At 49.1% G+C, this 19136-nt stretch overlaps 1 protein-coding gene across 1 annotated transcript in view; it reads left to right on the top strand.

Annotated features, from left to right (window-relative positions):
* The first annotated feature begins 3207 nt into the window (after nt 1-3207).
* RBM10 (RNA binding motif protein 10) overlaps nt 3208-19136 on the top strand; it is a 28931-nt gene continuing 13002 nt past the window's right edge. Inside the window, exons 1-11 of the mRNA XM_056867348.1 lie at nt 3208-3243; nt 4978-5164; nt 6565-6756; nt 6899-6968; nt 10215-10288; nt 12676-12762; nt 15149-15209; nt 15321-15494; nt 16369-16529; nt 17503-17600; nt 17689-17776. Of these exons, the coding sequence (XP_056723326.1) occupies nt 3227-3243; nt 4978-5164; nt 6565-6756; nt 6899-6968; nt 10215-10288; nt 12676-12762; nt 15149-15209; nt 15321-15494; nt 16369-16529; nt 17503-17600; nt 17689-17776 (1209 nt within the window). The 5' untranslated portion in view covers nt 3208-3226. The remainder of the gene's footprint in view (nt 3244-4977; nt 5165-6564; nt 6757-6898; nt 6969-10214; nt 10289-12675; nt 12763-15148; nt 15210-15320; nt 15495-16368; nt 16530-17502; nt 17601-17688; nt 17777-19136) is intronic.

The following is a 19136-nucleotide window of genomic DNA, read 5'->3' as shown; positions in this document are numbered from 1 at the left end:
GGGTCAGCCCTGGTTAGTATTTGGATGGGAGACCACCAAGGAATACCAGGGGTGCAATGCAGAGGAAGGCACTGGCAAACCACCTCTGTTAGTCTCTTGCCATGAAAACCCCATAAGGGGTCGCCATAAGTTGGCTGCGACTTGGCGGCACTTTACACACACACATAAAGACTGTGAGGACTTTAAATATTGGAAGTGCTGTGGACTGTTAACAGACTGGAAAAATGAGAACAAAGAATGGTGTGGTGGTGATTTTTTTTTTAACCAGAACAGTTTATTTTGCCCTATTAAGCAAATAAGGTGAGATTTAACAAAATTATTATTAAACAAATACAAACAAACAAAAATCTCCTGTATCAAACTCAGAAAGGAAATGCAATAAAGTTATTTATTTTCATACATCTACAAACCAAGGATCCCATACTATTATATACAAAAAAACCGACCGGTCTCTACAAAATAGGGTTTCCAGTTAGCACATCATACCAGCATAACTTCTTTTATCACAAAATGTTACAGCTGCTGACTTCACATTAAGTCTCTCAACGTAACTGGCACCAGACATTTGATTTCAGGCTGCAAAAAGGAAATCTTGGCAGCTGGCTGCGGCAAAGATTTATGGTGACGGCTGCCCAGATACTTCAGAAGCTCTTGGGTTGTTTGACATTAGCGAGCATATATATCACAGCAGTGCGGCCAGTTTTGGGAGTCAGCCTCTAGCCCCGACATACCTACAACTTCATCTGAAAGCTTATTGCTAGTATGTCACACCAGTAACCATGATATGTTCTTTGCATTTCTTTTATTTTTAGATCGTTTCCTCATTCCCCCTTCTCCTTTTCCCCCCTGTCTATTGTTAGCTCGCTGCAGTTTCTATCTGCTTCATACGTCCGACGAAGTAGGCTCTTGCCTGTGACTCGGGATCTCAACCGTTTCCACTAAAACAGATGAGATTTTTTGCCTGTTTCTCTGCCCAGCATGGTGTGTTGGTTTGGAGCAGTGGACTCTGATCTGGAGAACCGGGACTGATTCCCCACTCCTCCACATGAGTGGCGGAGGCTAATCTGGTGAACTGGATTGGTTTCCCCATTCCTACGCATGAAGCCAGCTGGGTGACCTTGGGCTAGTCACGCTCTCTCAGCCCTACCCACCTCACAGGGTGTCTGTTGTGGGGAGGGGAAGGGGAGGTGACTGTAAGCTGGTTTGAGTCTCCTTTAAGTGGTAGAGAAAGTCTGCGTACAAAAACCAGCTGTTCTTCTTCCTTGTAACGTTTACTCAGACATACCTGTGTTATTCGCCAATCCTAATTTCACATCATTGACAGGTGTGTAATAGAAGTAAGTCTAGGGAAAGAATATGTAGAGTGGCAGCCCTCAGTCAAGCGTCATGCCTTGTTCTGTTCTTAAATCTTGAGGGGGGGAGTTGAGTTAGATGTTTAGTTGAGACCCAGTCGCCACCATCCAGTTTCAGAGCTATGGGACAAGGGAGGCCATTCCTTGAGGGATTTGTGTTTCTGATCACTTTTCATCCACACGAGGTTCTGGGTGCACGTTTGCCGTATTTGTACTGGGCATGTGCGTTGGAAGCTCAAATGTGTATTTGGATTATAAATCTTCCTAAATCTCTCTCAGACCTCTGAAACCCAGGAGGGAATTATCTCTCTGTTGCAACAATTGCTCGCCCCAGGTTACGCAACAGGTTTTTGACCAAGCTGCAGATGTACTGGTAAATTCTTGCTTCCTGGGAACTCTGATGATTAAATGAATAGAACCCAGTCCTCTCCTAGAGCTGGGAACTGGGATCTTGGCTTCCAGTATCCGCCTTCCAGTAAGTGGAACAAATCTGAAATGGTGGTGGCGATTATATTGATACTGCTCTCCTGTAAGGTTCGTATTGGAATTTCCTTGTCTCATTTTATTCAGTCAGGCCCCTATGAGGAGCGGTTAAAAGACAGTCTGTTTAGCTTGGAAAGAAGGCGGTTAAGGGGAGACATGATAGAGGTCTGTAAAATTATGCATGGTGTGGAGAGATTGGACAGAGAGAAGCTTTTCTCCCCCTCTCGTAATACTAGAACGCGGGGTCATCTGCGGAAGCTGGAGGGTGAGAGATTCAAAACAGATAAAAGGAAGTATTTCTTCACACGACACATAGTTAAATTGTGGAACTCCCAGATGTGGTGATGGCTGCCAACTGGGAAGGCTTTACGAGGGAAGTGGACATGTTCATGGAGGAGAGGGGTATTCATGGCTTCTAGTCAAAATGGATACTAGTCATGATGCATACCTGTTCGCTCTAGTATCAGAGGAGCATGCCTATTATATTAGGTGCTTTGGAGCACAGGCAGGATAATGCTGCTGTAGTCGTCTTGTTTGTGGCTTCCTAGAGGCCCCTGGTTGGCCGCTGTATGAACAGACTGCTGGACTTGATGGACCTTGGTCTGATCCAGCATTGGCATTTCTTATGTTCTTATGACAGATGATGTTTGTCAAATGAAAGATAGGGCTATGCGTGGCTACTAGTCAACATGGATACTAGTCATGATGCATACCTATTCTCTCCAGGATCAGAGGAGCATGCCACAGGTGCTGTGGAACACAGGCAGGATGGTGCTGCTGCAGTCGTCTTGCTTGTGGGCTTCCTAGAGGCCCCTGGTTGGTCACCGTGTAAACAGACTGATCCAGCATGGCCTTTCTTATGGTCTAACAATCCTGTGATGTAAGCTACATCACTATACAGACAGGGAGTTGACCCGGAGTGACTCGTCTAAGGCTACCCAGAAAACTAAGAGCTGAGCTGGGGTGTTGACTGGCTCCGAGTGATCAATTTGGTTCGATATTGTTATTAACCGAGGCATTAGGAAAGCGTGAGCACTCAAGTATGGATAGCTCAGTGCTGAGTGCTGGCATTATGCCGCAATGGCAGATCCGAGAAATATCCAGATAAGATGGTGCGTGCATGCAAGTGAAGCTGCAGGAGTGTTTAATTAGACACAGTGATGTCTGAGCATCTTTCAAACTGTTCTCTTGAATTCTGTAATCGTTATTGAGTGTAGCTGATCTCGAGCAGAAGCGGGAATCCTCGCTTGAGGAACGTTGCTGAGTTCTGGTCTACTTTCTCCTGCAGAGACCTTTCTGATTTCGTTTTGGACGGACTGCCAAAATGGCAGCCAAACCTTGAACAGCCCGGGACTGGGAGACTCCCAAGGACTGGCACGTCACTGGTCACAATGGAGTATGAGAGAAGGTGAAGTATTTCTTCTGTTACTGCAGGGTCCTGGGGCGGAACCAGTTCTGTTTTTTTCATGTTCTCTTCCAGGGACAGCAGAATCATAGAATTGGAAGGGGCCATACAGGCCATCCAGTCGAACTCCCTGCTTAACGCAGGATCAGCCTAGAGCATCCCTGATAAGTGTCCTTCCCAAACCATACCCTCCTCAGGCTCCATCCCCAAAAATCTCCAGGTATTTCCCAACCCAAAACTGGCAACCCTACTGACTAGGCCCCATTACATGGTTAGCACATGGGAAAATCCAAGGGTCGTTCCTAGAGCCAGTGTGGTGTAGTAGTTAAGAGCAGTGGTTTGGAGCAGTGGACTCTAATCTGGAGAACCGGGTTTGATTCCCCCACTCCACATGAGTGGCGCATTCTAATCTGATGAACAGTGTTAGTTTCCCCATTTCTCCACATGAAGCGAGTTGGGTGACCGTGTGCTAGTTACAGATATTTTAGAGCTCTCTCAGCCTCACTTCCCTCACAGGGTGTCTGTTGTGGGGAGAGGAAGCGTCCGGCTCGCACAAGCAAGCTCATTGTTCTGACTTGCAGTGCTGCACTGTTGTGCTAGGAGGCCCTGACGAAAGGGCTCGGTAGGGAGTGCTTCTGCCTCATTGTTAGTAGTTAACATGACAAACCAAAAACAGCACGCAGGCTCAATATAAAAATGTAATTGGATAAAGTAACTCAAATAACAGAACACACGTTACTCAGATTGCATTATAGCAGATCCATAAACAATCCTAAAGATGTCCAAAACATCCATGAACACTCCTTAGTAATAGTAAAGAGGCTTGTAAATGTCACTCAGACGACGAGCCTTTGCGAAACAGTCTCCTCAGACTGAACAGACAAGTCCGTTCCAGCGTAAATGGACGAAACTCTCAAGCCATGGCAGAAAAAATCACTGATGAGACATGTTCTCTAGATGAAATTACACGTTTCACCAAAGCTTCATCAGCCTAGAAAAACATACAGAAAGTATACAAAAATCTGCCGCAATACAGTATACACACAACTCGAATACATATTATACAGATGCAACTACTCTTACAATATAGCACGTCTTACAACGTAGCAAATATAACCTACCAATATAGCGCATTTCATAAAGACCACAGCAGGTTCACAAACAAACATTGCATCATGGACAGTGTGTGAAAAGTCAACACCCAAAGAGCTAAATAGAACACAGGTGAACTGATGATTAGCACTGCATTCGATCAATGCTTATTCACGCATTTAAGAAGATATTACCCTATTGAACAATACCGTTAAATTGTGAAGAATATGAAATGGTCTTAAAGAAAAGCTCTTAAAGAAAACAGGCAAGGTCAAACTCCATGTTTAAATCCCTCGGAGCTAAGGTGTGAAATAAAAAGATAAACCTCATTTCTTGTTGAAGCAAGCCACGTTGTGCATCCCTTGAATTAAATGGATGGGAACGATATTGCCAGAGTACAAAAAACCTGAGGTCATTTTCATTATGTCCCTTTTCTAAGTAGTGACCAACTAAGGGGGCTTCTCTAACTTTAAGTCGTATGCGTGACCTGTGCTCCCCTGTGTGTGTGCGAATGGCTGTTATAGTGCTACCTGTGTACATTTTTTGACAAGGGCACAATATAGCATATACAACATACATTGTTAGTACTGGCAACAGTACCTCAGGATGGTTCTGAGCAGATTCCCTTCCTACCATACTCTCTAGAGGTGGTCGCGGAGATCGGACTGGCCGCTATGGTGCTGTTGACCGGTCACAGGACGAAGGCTCCGAAGGCCGTAGCCAGAGAGACCACGACTACCGAGATATGGATTATCGATCCTACTTGCGAGACTTCAACAACCAGGAACCCAACAATGACTATGATGACTCCTCAGAGGAGCACAGCGTAGAGGTACAGTTTGAGGTTGACCCTCTGGACAATATTCACTTGAGGCTTTCTCCTCCTGGGGGAGGTGGGATGCCGTGGCCTGTGCAGGTCCTGCAAGTATTGTCTCCTTTTCAGATTGTGTGTGTGTGTGTAAAGTGCTGTCAAGTCGCAGCTGATTTATGACGACCCCTTTTGGGGTTTTCATGGCAAGAGATTAACAGAGGTGGTTTGCCAGTGCCTTCCTCTGCTCAGCAACTCTGGTATTCCTTGGTGGTCTCCCATCCAAATACTAACCAGGGCTGACCCTGCTTAGCTTCTGAGATCTGACGAGATCAGGCTAGCCTGGGCCATCCAGGTCATCCCTTTTCAGATTAGCAGGGATTAAATGACTAGAGGAGTCTGTGGACAGTTGGCATAAATTGGAGTGGAATCTGGCAGTCGGCTCTTTGCACTCCCAGCATGGTGTAGTGGTTAAGAGGTGTGGACTGTAATCTGGAGATCCGGGTTTGAGTCCCCACTCCTCCACATGAGCGGCGGATTCTAATCTGGTGAACCGGATTGGTTTCCCCACTCCGCCACACGAAGCCAGCTGGGTGACCCTTGGGCCAGTCACAGTTCTCTTCGAACTCTCTCCCCCCCCCCCACCTACCTCACAAGGTGCCTGTTGTGGGGAGAGGAAAGGAAGGAGATTGTAAACCGGTTTGATTCTCCTTAAAAGGTAGAGAAAATCAGCATATAAAAAGCAACTCTTCTTCTTCCACCTGTGATTTTCAATCTCTGCCATTGGGGGTGGTTATATAAGACCTTAGCCTTATACATTGGTGTCTTCAACTTTAAGAAATCATTTGTCGATCAAGTACTCTTCAGAATGGTCCCTCTATCCCAGGGGTGTCAAACATCAGGCCCGCGGGCCGGATCCAGGCCCTTGAGAGCTCTTATCTGGCCCGCAAGCTGGCCGAGGTAGCCACCCCACCCCCCTTGGTCCCAGTCTGGGCTGGTGAGGCATGGCCCGGCCCGACCAAGTGACATTTATGTCATATCCGGCCCTCGTAACAAATGAGTTCAACACCCCTGATCTAGCCAGTTAAGGAGCCGCGTCTGAGTTTGTAGTTGATTGGGGAGGCCGTGTGGGTTGTGTGAAGAAAACACGGAGGGGAAGTATGTAAGGGTGACGGAAGAGGACCTGGGCTTGGAAAGTGCCTTTGAGTTGCTGGTAAGGTTTTGCATTTTCCAGAGGAGTGCTGGGTTCCAGTGCCTCCACTGAAGGAGCCGGCAAGCTTAGCAGCGGCGCTAAGGTTGCCAGTACCCGTGCCAGGACATTAGCCAGGTCTTGCCCCCTGCGCAGTGCGCTTCCTTCCCTGTCCAGGTCTCCCAGCACCTCTGCGGTGCTGATCCTGTCCTCTTCCCCGTCTGTCCTCGTCCAGGATCCCTATGAGGCCTCTGGATCAGAGCTGCCGCCGCGCAGAAAGCGGGACAGCCCCAACGAGCAGATGGGGTTCCCGGGGGACGGCGACTACCGTGATCAGGACTACCGAACCGAGCAGGAGGAGGAGGAGCAGAAGGCCAGCAGCATCATCATGCTGAGGATGCTGCCCCAGTCGGCCACTGAGAACGATGTACGAGGTTTGGGCGCGGCGGCGGTGCTCTCGGGCACATGCCGTGGCTCAGCATCACCGCCCCCCTTCCTCTGGCACCCCTTCCCCTTTTAGCTTACCCCCCCAGGGCCGATGTTGTTGACGCCTCCTTATTTCTCTGCAGATCCGGGCCCAGCTGCAAGCGCATGGATACCAACCCCGGGAGGTGCGGCTGATGCGGAATAAAGCCTCAGGTGAGCTCCGGTTCGCAGTTCCTGCCTTCTCTCAGTGTGGCTGTAGTTGTTCCGCTCACCGTGTGGCACGCTCCCGACTAGAGGGCAATCTGCCAGGTGTGCGTTCGTGTGGAGTGGTTTGCCCTGTGGCATTAAAGATTTAGTTGTGTTCTCTGCTTTGGATGTTCCCCTACAACTCTTAGAAATCAATCAAGGTCGCTGGTAATCTTCCAGGGAGATGGAATACCCAGTGGTATTGAAGCTTTGTGTTGCCAGCATCCCGTAGGCCTGGGGATTCAGTCTGCCCTTCCATATATGGTTGGCCTTAAAGGCAGCAGAATGCCAAGACCTGGTCCTGGCTCTTGTTCCTTCTCTGCACGCTGTGTAAATGTACAAGCCTCCTATTCCTGAGATCTGTCAAGCCAAGAAATCTTTCCATATGAAGACTGGTTCTTTTTAGGTTTCTGCTCTTCTGGCTTGCCCTCTTTCTTGTGTTAAGGTACAAAATATATATATAGCAGTGATGAAGAAACAGCACAAACCTGTGGGTGTACACCTGTGTCTTTCATTTAGCATCAAATCTAATGTTTATCATAGAATCATAGAGTTGGAAGGGACTACCAGGGTCATCCAGTCCTACCAGGGTCATCTAGATAACATGTAATTATCCCTAGCCATGTCTCAACAGATATGTTCATTTCATGGATTGTTCCTGGATCTCTGCAGTCTTTAAATTAGGCCCCCTTTCTCCCAAGGTGCCATCTGCTCCATCACCTATAGGCAGGCCTTGCAGAGCTTTTGACTCTCCAAGCCTGTACGCAGCCTTCTAGCCACGTACCGCAGCCTGCTTGCGGATTCAGTAAACCTCGTGTCCTGTATTCCCCTCCCATCTGCTTTCAGAACAAAGGGTTGTCAAGCATTTGTTGAGCCCCAGTTCTTGGCTGGTGGGCTGCGTGGGGCTGGGTGAGCCACAAGTAGAGCAGGCCTATACGAAGGAGAAGCTCAGTGGGGTTGGTCACTAAGGTGCGCAGGCAGAGCAAGAGATAACCACCTGTGTGCTCCAAGGAGAAGCGATCAGGTAGTGTCCAGTCTGTAGCTTGGGTGTATTTTTAAGGTAACCCAAGCCAGGTAAGTCTGCTCCTTCTTCCCAAGGTTATTTCTTGCATATTAGCATGCACGTTGCCTACAAGTCAGGGTTGCGTACCAAGGTGTGTATGTAAATCTATTCCTCTCTATCTGCTCTTATTGTCGTACCTGGCCTGAAAGAAGCCGGCTGGTACTGCAAGATGGAGGGTACAGAAAGGCACCCTGCTTCTAGCACCGGTCAAAGGCCGAGAGAAGCAAAAAAATCGGATCAATTCCTATACACGGACAGTGCATCACAAGGGCAGAGACTGCAGCCCCTAAAGATGAGAGAGCCCAGGAGATCTATAATCCTGGAAGTCCTGCCTGTATAATTACAGACTGCTCCTGTCGGTCTTTGGTTTCCATTTAAAACATTTCATCCACCATATTAGAACAACATTCTGGTTCATTGACTCGCAACATGATGTTTGTTTGTTTGTTTATTCACATTTATAGCCCGCCCTCATTCCCAGTCCAACCAGGCTCAGGGTGGGTTACAACCTTTAAAATCAACAAATCCATAACAGATTAAGACCAATAAATTAAAACACACCGAGCATAACAAATTAAAACAAAATGGAATTGAAATAGTAGCAGCTGCGGTAGACCGGACAGCAGAATCTCCCCCATCAGATGAGAAGTGGAGGGAAAAGGGATGGGGAGGCCAGTACGATGGATAACTTAGAGTAGCTAACGGCTGCCCTCGTAGGCTTGGCGGAATAGCTCGGTTTTGCAGGCCTCGTGGAACTCTTCCAAGTCCCACAGGGCCCTGATGTTACTCGGGAGACTATTCCACCAGTTACAAGACAATTCCACCAGTTTAATTCCAGCATTGCTAGGGAGGAAAGTGGGAAAGAGTTTGATCATCGCCGTATCACTGGGGCGCATTTTTAGTGTCCCCTTTCAGGGTTCCTTTTGACCTCGTTCCCCCTCAAAGCATAGTGTGCTGCTACTTCTGTGCATTTCGGTATACGACAGGCGGTTATCCCCTTATCTCCTTCTTTGCGACAGCTCTGAGAATTATCATTTCTATTGCACAGATGTGGTAGCGAAGCTTCAGGGAGAGCGGCCCGAGTTACATAGCAAGCTCAAGGCTGGCCTTGGACCCAGAATTTCCAGATCTGGGTCCTGTGTCCACAGTTTTCTGTTGCTCATAGGCTCCGTGGCCACCAGGCCCCTATTTTAGTTTTCCTACGTGACGGGTGCCTTGGTTTGATTTCCTTTGGCAGCTCCTCCAAAGCTAGGCAGGTGCTGCCGCTTGCCAGGCGGTGGGGTGACCACACCAGTGGCACACGGGAACAGCTACTGCTTACACTAAAATTAAACATACTAGGTCCATACCAAAGAAGAGGAAGTGATAAGAGTAGTTCCAGTTGGAGCTGTCAAGCCCTCATGCCTCCTGGATATGCCATGAGTCAACACGATAAAAGGCCCAGGACTCAGAGACCGGACTCCACTGTTAAAGTGCATTTTGGCTACGTTGTTAGCTACTTCATGGATCTCTTGGTAGGAAAAAGAGAGCCAGCATGGTGTAGTGGTTAAGAGCGGTGGTTTGCAGCGGCGGACTCTGATCTGGAGAACTGGGTTTGATTCCCCACTCCTCCACATGAGTGGCGGAGGCTAATCTGGTGAACTGGATTTGTTTCCCCACTCCTACACACGAAGCCACCTGGGTGACCTTGGACGAGTCGCAGCTCTCTCATCCTCACCTACCTCACAGGGTGTCTGTTGTGGGGAGGGGAAGGTGATTGTAAGCCGGTTTGATTCTGCCTTAAGTGGTAGAGAAAGTCGGCATATAAAAATCAACTATTCTTCTTAATGTTCCCAGCTCTGGGAAAGGAAATAGCTTCTAGAGGTTCAGACAGCAATGAGCAGCATCAGCGTAGCAAAACCGTTCCTTGTTTAAAATGATTGGAAGGGCTGGTACCGCCTTTTTTTTGTGACCAGCCTCTTGAGTTTGCACCACCCCACTTGCAACTAGGGTGTCCTTTCTGTGCCTTTCCACCCTCCCCTGTTTCTCCCCACCCCCGCCCCACCCTGCACCTTGCCCCTCGCCCCATTTGGTACAGCGACAGGGGTGCGTGATGTTGGCTGGATCTGTTGACTAACACACTGCGTCTGTATCTGAATGCTGTCCTCCAGGTCAGAGCCGGGGCTTCGCCTTCGTCGAGTTTAATCACTTGCAGGACGCTACACGATGGATGGAAGCCAATCAGGTTGCTTTGCTGCACTTGAAAACCCACAAGTACTGCTACTGTTAATGACCAATCCAAACGCCTGGTTCATATGAACAAAGCCCCCCAGCCCCCCCCAGTCGCCTTCCCAAAAGAGAATCACTGAGAAGGGATGGGGAACGGTGCTAGGCCTCGAACAGTGTCATCCTCAAGCAGACCTGGCCTCAGTGGACTTTGAAGGGCAGAATTCCGCTTAGGTTCACACTGTAAGTCAGGCAGCCCCGTACAGTTTCCAGTCTCTGGAATTGAAATCAGCCGGTGGGCCCTGGAAGTTCGACTTCTGGTGGTGTTTTCCAGCTCTGAAGAAAGAGGTTTCAGTTAGGGACGATAGGAGTCAATGCAGCTCAGAAGTCCTAACTAAGGGAGTGGGTTAGCAGCTGAGATTAGATTTTCCTTTTGGGTCTGGTGAGTTGAGCAGGGTAACGAAAGGCCAGGACTTGGGTAAATGGGGAGGCAGAGGGCCGGAGGGGGAGGAGTTCCCGGTAGCATGAAGGAGAGGTTTTGAACTCAGCGCTCCTGTGTGCTTTCTTTCACTATGGAAGTTCGCATAACCCACCGTGTAATAAAGACTCCAGCGGGCCAAGGGTTTAGTCAAACGGCCTCGTCAGTGTGACAGCCGACCAGTCTGCCGGCTGGTTGTTTCCCCCCCTCGCAGTCTCAAAGAGATGATGATGTTGTGGAGATGAGCTCCCGCGCAGCACAGCCAGGGTTTAGGAATACTCCTGGGAGGCCTCGTCCTTCCCTCGCAGCAGCTCTGTGATGACAGCCTATGCGATACCCCCCCCCCTACTCTCTCCAGCACCATTGGCTCTCAGGGCGGGCTTTCACATCCGAAACTCGTACCCGTTCTGAACCAAGGTTTCAAACGACAGTCTGATTTCCGAACAGCCAGAAAGTTGGTGGAAAAAGCACCCCCTTAGCCCTTACTGTGTGGGGTTGCCGGTCTCTTTGTGCACTCACGGCGGCCGCTTCTGCCGTTTTCTCCTCCTCCTCCTCCTCCTGTTCTCTCATGTTGGCAGTGTAGCCGGGCCATGCGTGCGCATCCCCAGTGGGAGCCGACGCATGTTGCCCCGGCGTGGCTGAGATTACACACTTTGCTCTTGATGGGGGTGATCGGTTGCAGAAGTTGGGCTGATGGGCAGGTTGAGGGCAAGGGATTTCCTTCAGATACCTAAGCTTGTATGAAAGAGGCAGTGTGTTAATTCCGGAGATGGTGGAAGGCCAGTTAGTCAAGACTCTTGCTTCTTTCAGAAGTCCTAGCCCAGGGGTGTCAAACATAAGGCTCGAGGCCCGAATCCGGCCCCTTGAGAGCTCTTATCCGGCTCGCAAGCCAGCCACCTCCTCCACACTCGATCTAGGCTGGCGAGGCATGGCCCGACCCGAACAAGTGACGTTTATGTCATATCCAGCTCTCGTAACAAATCTTGTGTGATTTTGTGAGTTCGACACCCCTGTCCTAGCCTATGAAGCCTTGCCTTCATAGCCAAAAAGTGGCTTTTGTAAACTAAAAGCCAAAAGTGGCTTTTGCAAACTGGTCTGGCTTAGTTCTGTATAGTTCTTGGGGAGCGTAAGACACGGTAATCTTGTCAATACCCTCTCCAGGGTCTGCAGTCGGCTCTAGCAGTACTTTTTTTGTTTTGTTTTTGGAGGCCATTAGAAATCACGCTGTTAATTGGTAAGCAGCTGAGTCGGGGTTGTGTGAGTGGGCCAAGATGAGGTAAGAAACCAAAAGGACTGCGAGGCCAGGGGCGCTCATGGAGCTTAAAAACATTATTCTAGATGCCCAGATACTCACAACCCTCAAGCGGACTCTCTGAGAGAATACAGAGAATTCCTCCAAGCATGCCCTTACATGAAAGCTGAAATAAGTGTAGCGGAGGTCTTTGCTGAAGGAGGGAGTGATGGTCCACCTAGGGGAAAGGTGGAGGGGTAAGGAAAGCACGTTGCTAGCTTGCAGGCCAGGAGATCAAGACAGGGGCACTCCAGCAGCATAGAGGTATTCGTACAATGGTGTCTCGGAGCACGGCTGCATTTCTCTCTGTCTGTTTCTCCTTCTCTCCCGTCTTTCTCTCTGCCTCTCTCTCTCTCTCTCTCTCTCCGACGCACTCCCTCCTTCCCTCACAGCAGCCGGATGTCCCAGTGCCTTGGGTAGAGACAAGTGCCTCTGCCAGCCAGGTTAGGTGCACGCTAGCCAAGTAGCCAAAGCTCCAGACTTCTCTCAGCCTTGTGCTCCCTTCCCTCCCTCACCCCCCTCATCCATTCAGCTGAAGGGTTTGAACCTCTCCTCCTTTCTGCTGCGGCAGTGAATGGCACCTTTCTCTCCGCCTCCACTTCGGCGCCTCATCGCGACGTTTCTCTCCCCCCTGCAGCACTCCCTCTCCATCCTCGGCCAGAAGGTCTCCATGCACTACAGCGACCCGAAGCCCAAGATCAACGAGGACTGGCTCTGCAGTAAGGTACGGGGGGCATGGAGGCTGATCTGCGGACGGAGGCCAGCGCATGGGGCCAGGGACGGCGTGCGACATGGCCGCGCTGCTTGGGTGGGGGGGCGTGCCAGGGCTGAAGGGCTGAGAGACACACGGCACTTTCACATGCCAAATAATGCACTTTCAGTCCACTTTCAGTACGCTTTAACGATCATTTGCAAGTGGATTTTGGCAGTTCACACAGTAAAATCCAGCTTCAAAGTGCATTGAAAGTGGATTGAAAGTGCATTACTTGACATGTGTGAAAGTGCCCACAATGGGGCGGAGAGCCAGTGTGGTATAATGGTTAAGAGTGGTGGTTTGGACTCTGATCTGGAGAACCGGGTTTGATTCCCCCCTCCTCCACATGAGCGGTGGAGGCTAATCCGGTGAACTGGATTTGTTTCCCCACTCCTACACATGAAGCCACCTGGGTGACGTTGGGCGAGTCACAGTTCTCTCTGAACTCTCTCAGCCTCACCTACTTCACAAGTTGTCTGTTGTGAGGAGGAGGAAAGGTGACTGTAAGCTGGTTTGATTCTTCTTTAAGTGGTAGAGAAAGTCGGCATATAAAAATCAACTCTTCTTCTTGGAGAGGCGTGTACTATGCGTGGAGGTCAAATAAAGATGCAACACTGTATATATTCTCTCTACCTTTACCCCTTACAAGCTCTTTGATCCATTGATCTTGAGCAGCATAGTTTTAAATTTATTGTTTGGGAGATGTAAAGTTTGAGATAATTTTTGCCACTGCCAGTGTAGTCTTATCATCCCTATCACTTAATAAAAAGGGCATTATATGAGACACAGAGGCACTGGATTTATCTATTAAAAGAGGAGAGAGATATTGTAATCTAAGATCCTCATAGAAACAACATTCCAAGAATACATGAGCTAGTGAATCCACGGAACCAGAAAAGCACGGACATGTCCTTTCCGAATATGGTAGGTTTAAAAATCTACCTTGCAGAATCATAGAAGGGTTAGCATTTAATCTAGCTAAAAGGAAGGCTCTAGAGAGACGCGGAATTGTCAAAAAATAAGTGTAGGCAGTAGGGCTTTGCATATCCATAAACCCGAACCGAAAATAAGCCGAAAAAAGCCATTTCGGTAAATGTCAGGTTCGGGTTTACCGAATTCCAAAACCTGTGGGGAAAGCCAAAGCCGAATTGGCCATTCCCCAAAAACCTGGATAATTATCCGGCTTTTTCAGGTTATCCCCAGGCTTTGTGAAGCTCCTGGGGGGGCATTTTTTGAGGTAGAGCCCCCAAACTTGCAGGGTAGCTTGCAGGGATTCTCCTTGCAAGAACCCCCAAGCTTGGTGAAGATTGGGTCAGGGGGTCTGGGGTCTGGAAGAGGTCACCCTCTCCCGCCTCCACACACAGGAAGGTAAGAGTCAGATTCTCTGGTTGCTAATCGGCTAATGCTTGTCTATGGAGGAGAGAGGGACGACCTCTCCAGAGCCCATAACACCGGACCCTGACCCAACCTTCACCAAACTTTGGGGTTCATGCAAGGAGAGTCCCTGAAAGCTACCCTGAAAATTTGGGACCTCTACCCCCAAAAATGCCCCCACAGGAGCTTCGCAAAAAAAAATCCCTTTGTTTGCTATTGTGGGAATTTTCAATTAGCCAACTTCCTCAGGATTGCATCTATGTAGCGAACGTCGGCTAATGGAAAATTCCCACAATAGCAAACTAAGGGGATTGTTTGCGAAGCTCCTGTGGGAGCATTTTTGGGGGTAGAGGTCCCAAATTTTCAGGGTAGCTTTCAGGGACTCTCCTTGCACGAACCCCAAAGTTTGGTGAAGATTGGGTCAGAGGGTCCGGTGTTAATGGGCTCTGGAGAGATCGGACTTCCTTCCTCCATAGACAAGCATTAGCCGATTAGCAACCAGAGAATCTGACTCTTACCTTCCTGCTTCTGTGTGGAGGTGGGAGGGGCGACCTCTTCCAGACCATATAATTTTGGACCCCCTGATCCAATCTTCACCAAACTTGGTGGTTCTTGCAAAGAGAGTCCCTGCAAGCTACCCTGCAAGTTTGGGGGCTCTACCTCAAAAAATGCCCCCGGGCTGATTTTTTTTTGGTAAACCCGAAAATAAAGCGAATTCCCATATTTACCGGTATGGGAATTCGGCTTATTTCGGGTTTCCCCCCCCCCCCCAAAAAAATCAGGCCCAATAAACTCAAACCCACATTTTACCGATTTTGTTTTTTGCACACCCCTACTAGGCGGGCAAGCCACGTGGAGGTGGTATTCCAAAAAACTGAGATGAGCAAACTTGACGAGCACGAAAAGATGTGCTAATATAATCAATCTTTTTGATACGCTTTTTTATTATAGCGAAAGCTTCTGTTTTATATTCTCTCTACAGTGTGGAGTGCAGAATTTCAAGCGCAGAGAGAAATGCTTCAAGTGTGGCATTCCCCGTTCCGGTGAGCTGACATTGTTTGGACCTCTTTAGACCTGTTGTCGTCTGCAACGGGAGCTTACCTGCTAACACAGTTATCCCCACCCCCCCTTTGTGTCTCCTTCACTTTCAACAGAAGCTGAGCAGAAGCTACCACCCGGTAGCCGCTTGGACCAGTTGGTGGCTCTGTCAGGTCGGGAGCTCAGCCAAGGCCTTCTGCCCCTCCCACAACCCTACCAAGTATCCGCAGCCCTATCTGCTCAGCCTGTGGCCCAGATGTCTGAACCCTGTGCAGAGAACGCAAATGACAGTGAGTATGTAGGGTTTAGGAATGATGTGAGAGTTTCCAGTTGCAGTCAGATGTAAGCCCATTGAATGTCGTGGCTTCTTACGAGGAGCGCTGTGAATTGTAGCATCAGGAGGGCTCCGAGAACTTGCTTCCTCACAGAGCACAGTTTCTCATTGCGGCCTCTGTGTGGTCCCCTCCTAATGGCTTCTGGGCCTGAAATGTTCTAGAACTTTAGCTTGCGAATTGGTGTGGATGTCCCCTCTTCCCCCTGAGAGGAGAGTTTTGAAGACGAGGCAAGCATCTTCTCAGTAAGAAGTCTTAATTGCGGTCCCATGGGCAAACGGCTCCATGGGGAAGGTAATGTCAATAGAAACACAGACTGTACTTTAATTGGGGAAACAAACGGCCACAGCTTTATTGATTACAACAGATGGAGCATTGGCAAGGCATAGGGACAGATCCAGAACATCGTTGACCACCCTGTCAGCCGATATATCAATAGTTCGACAGAACGTCCCAACCCGCATGTTGGGGTAGCAGCCGGAGTGGCATATAGGGGGCACCACCAGGACACAGACCTCTGAGTGGAGTCTACACCACCTGGGAGTGGAGTAAGGAACAGTCCCTGAGCTGGGCAAGGATGATGTACTCCATCCCGAGGCCCCTTATGGGGGTCCCCAAAACGGGGAAGTCCGGCACGCAGCCACATCTTCCCCAAACTGGATCAGTCCCAATGCCAGAAACTGCCTAAGCTGTGACGAAAAGACAGACAATAACAATCCTGGACGGAGGGGGTGGGACACGTCGCCGCCAGGCCACAAACTTTTAATCCCATTGAGAGAGAGTTCTGAGGCTCCTACGATCCCGCTTACCGCATCCTTCCTTACACTGACAGCGATCATCCTGCGGAATCTGAACCCTCACAGCACGATGGACTCCATCTTGAATGCCCTGGCGCCTTATGCAGTTCTCTCCTCCTCGAATGTCCGGGTCATCAAGGACAAGCAGACACAGCTGAACCGTGGTTTTGCTTTCATTCAGCTCTCCACCATTGTGGTGAGTACAACCACCGCCCTGGAGAATGGTCGCTGTGTGAGACAGGATGGTGGTTCTTGTGTTGTTTTAGAATAAGGAACTTGGTGGTGACCTTATAGTCTAGCAGTGTTTCAGGAGAGGGTGTAAGAACCAGTTCAGCCTTTGCAGCGCAAAGCCCCCGTGTCAGGGGTGTCAAACTCATTTGTTACGAGAGCCAGATATGACATAAATGTCACTTGGTTGGGCCAGGCCATGCCTCGCCAGCCAGACTTGGAGTGGTGTGGGATGGCTTCCTTGGCTGGCTCGCAGGCTAGATAAGAGCTCTCAAGGGGCCGGATCCAGCCCGCGGGCCGTATGTTTGACACCTCTGCACTATGTGATTTTTCTCAATATTCCTCTGCCTGACTTGGGACTGAAGGCCTGGAGGAAAAGAAGGGGAAAGGAGCCAGAATGGACTACTTCTCAACCACAGTTCCCATTCTGAAATAATCTGGTTATTAAAAAAAAGAAAGTAATGCGTAATATACCTGCACATTGTAGCAAATAGATGCCTCTAGATCAGGGGTGTCAAACTCAATTGTTACGAGGGCTGAATGTGACATAAATGTCCCTTGGTTGGGCTGGCCATGGCTTGCTAGTCCAGTTTGAGAGTGAGGGAGAGTGGCCACCTCGGCAGGCTTGCGGGCCGGATAAGAGCTCTCAAGGGGCCTGATCCAGCCCCTGGGCCTTATGTTTGACACCCCTGGTCTAGATTATTCGAGGGCTTCTGTACAACTGGGCCAGAAACTTGAGAGAATCTGTGGGCTTCCCTCATTCCCCACCACTGGACTTAGGGGCCCTGCAGCAGGGGGAATGCTGCCGTGGGTGAGAGGCTGGCAACCTAGGAGGCAAAGGGTCTCTCTGCCCAAGTCGTCTGAAGCTCAGCCCTTGTGGGGAAACTGGTGCTCACCTGCCCTTTTCGGGGCCGATCTTTCTTCTCCTTCGCCCTGTCCAGGAGGCAGCGCAGCTGCTGCAGATCCTGCAGGCCCTCCACCCGCCCCTGAACATCGACGGCAAGACGATCAATGTGGAGTTTGCCAAAGGGTCCAAGCGGTGAGTAGCGAGGGGGGCCATGTCTGCCACTGGGCTGCCTGTCCCTGTCTTAAAAACCTGCCATGTCTCTTTGTCTTTCTTCCCGCAGGGACATGAGCTCCTCAGATGGAAATCGCATCAGCGCCGCTTCCGTTGCCAGCACGGCCATTGCAGCTGCCCAGTGGGCGATCTCTCAGGTAAGGCCATGTTTGAGGGGGAGGGGGAAAGGAAAGTGCCGATGAATCTCAGGTGTTGATCTTGGAGAGGGGGACAGTAGTAGTAAAGTCAAGTGAGTTTATTTGTATAGCCATAGGGCCTTACAAAGTATCCTCTAAAATATTCACAAAATTCTAAGAAAACTGATTAAAAATTAGTTCAGGATAAAAAGTAAAACAATGGTTATCACACAATCACAAATCTGTTATTATATGATAAAATGGGGGGAAATCCATTAAAACTAAAATGGAGACGGGGATAAGTGAGATGTTTTATCTGGCTAAGGGCCGCAAATAAACTAAGATACATGGACTAAAATGGTCTTACCGACAAAGGTTTACAGTCCGAGTCTTAAGTCACTTAAAAAATAAAATAAATAACATCTGAGTTACATCTGCCATTTGGACTAAGAGACTACTCTGTGGCAGTGAATTATCATTGCAGCCGTACAAAATTTTTGCTACCTGAGAGGTGATTGAGGGATTATCTCCTTGTAGGAGCTTTTCTGTCTTTTCTCTTTCCCTGACGGGTCCCTTTCTCAGTATGAGGGGCTCAGTAAACTTAGAACGGGGTATAGTGTAATAGTTACAGCGGGGATAGGTGCAGCATATTTCCAGAAGCCATCAGCCTGTATTTATTTAGTATATTTTCCATAGGCTTCTTCACATGTCACAACGTTTGGTTTTTAGCCCAATTTTCTGCTATACACAGTGTACTATTTTTCTATTTGCTAATTTTTATTTAAAGCATTTTTATCCCATGTTTCCACCTGATTAGGGTCCCCAAGGTGGCTCACAATAAAACCATTAAAAAACAAAGTTGAAAGGATAAAACAAATAAAAAGACAACACCCAGAACAAGAGAAGAGGGCTGATAACTGTTATTGGGGGGTATGCCAAATGAAATAAAGGTCTTCACTCGCTGGTGGAGGACCACCGATAGAGGAATATGGATTAATCTCCCCAGGGAGATAGTTTGGAAGTTGTGGTGCCACTACCAAAAAGGCCCTTTCTTGGGTTGCCACTCGTCTTAACTTTTGGGGAGGGGCCGTGGCTCAGCGATAGAGCATCTGCTTGGCATTCAGAAGGTCCCAGGTTCAATCCCCGGCATCTCCCATTAAAGGGACTAGGCAGGTAGGTGATGTGAAAGACCCCTGCCTGACACCCCGGAGAGCTGCTGCCAGTCTGAGTAGACAATACAGACTTTGATGGACCAGGGGTCTGATTCAGGATAAGGCAGCTTCATGTATGTGTTCATGTGTCTAGTCCTACATGATGGGGGCAACCAAAATAGTGTCTCTGAAGATGAGTGGAGTGAGCACGCGGGTTTATATGGGAGAAC

The sequence above is a fragment of the Euleptes europaea genome, chromosome 1 (genome assembly GCF_029931775.1).
Source record: "Euleptes europaea isolate rEulEur1 chromosome 1, rEulEur1.hap1, whole genome shotgun sequence".
NCBI classification, from domain to species: domain Eukaryota; kingdom Metazoa; phylum Chordata; class Lepidosauria; order Squamata; family Sphaerodactylidae; genus Euleptes; species Euleptes europaea.
Note: the sequence above shows the minus strand (reverse complement) of the source record. Positions and strands in the feature narration are given on the sequence as shown.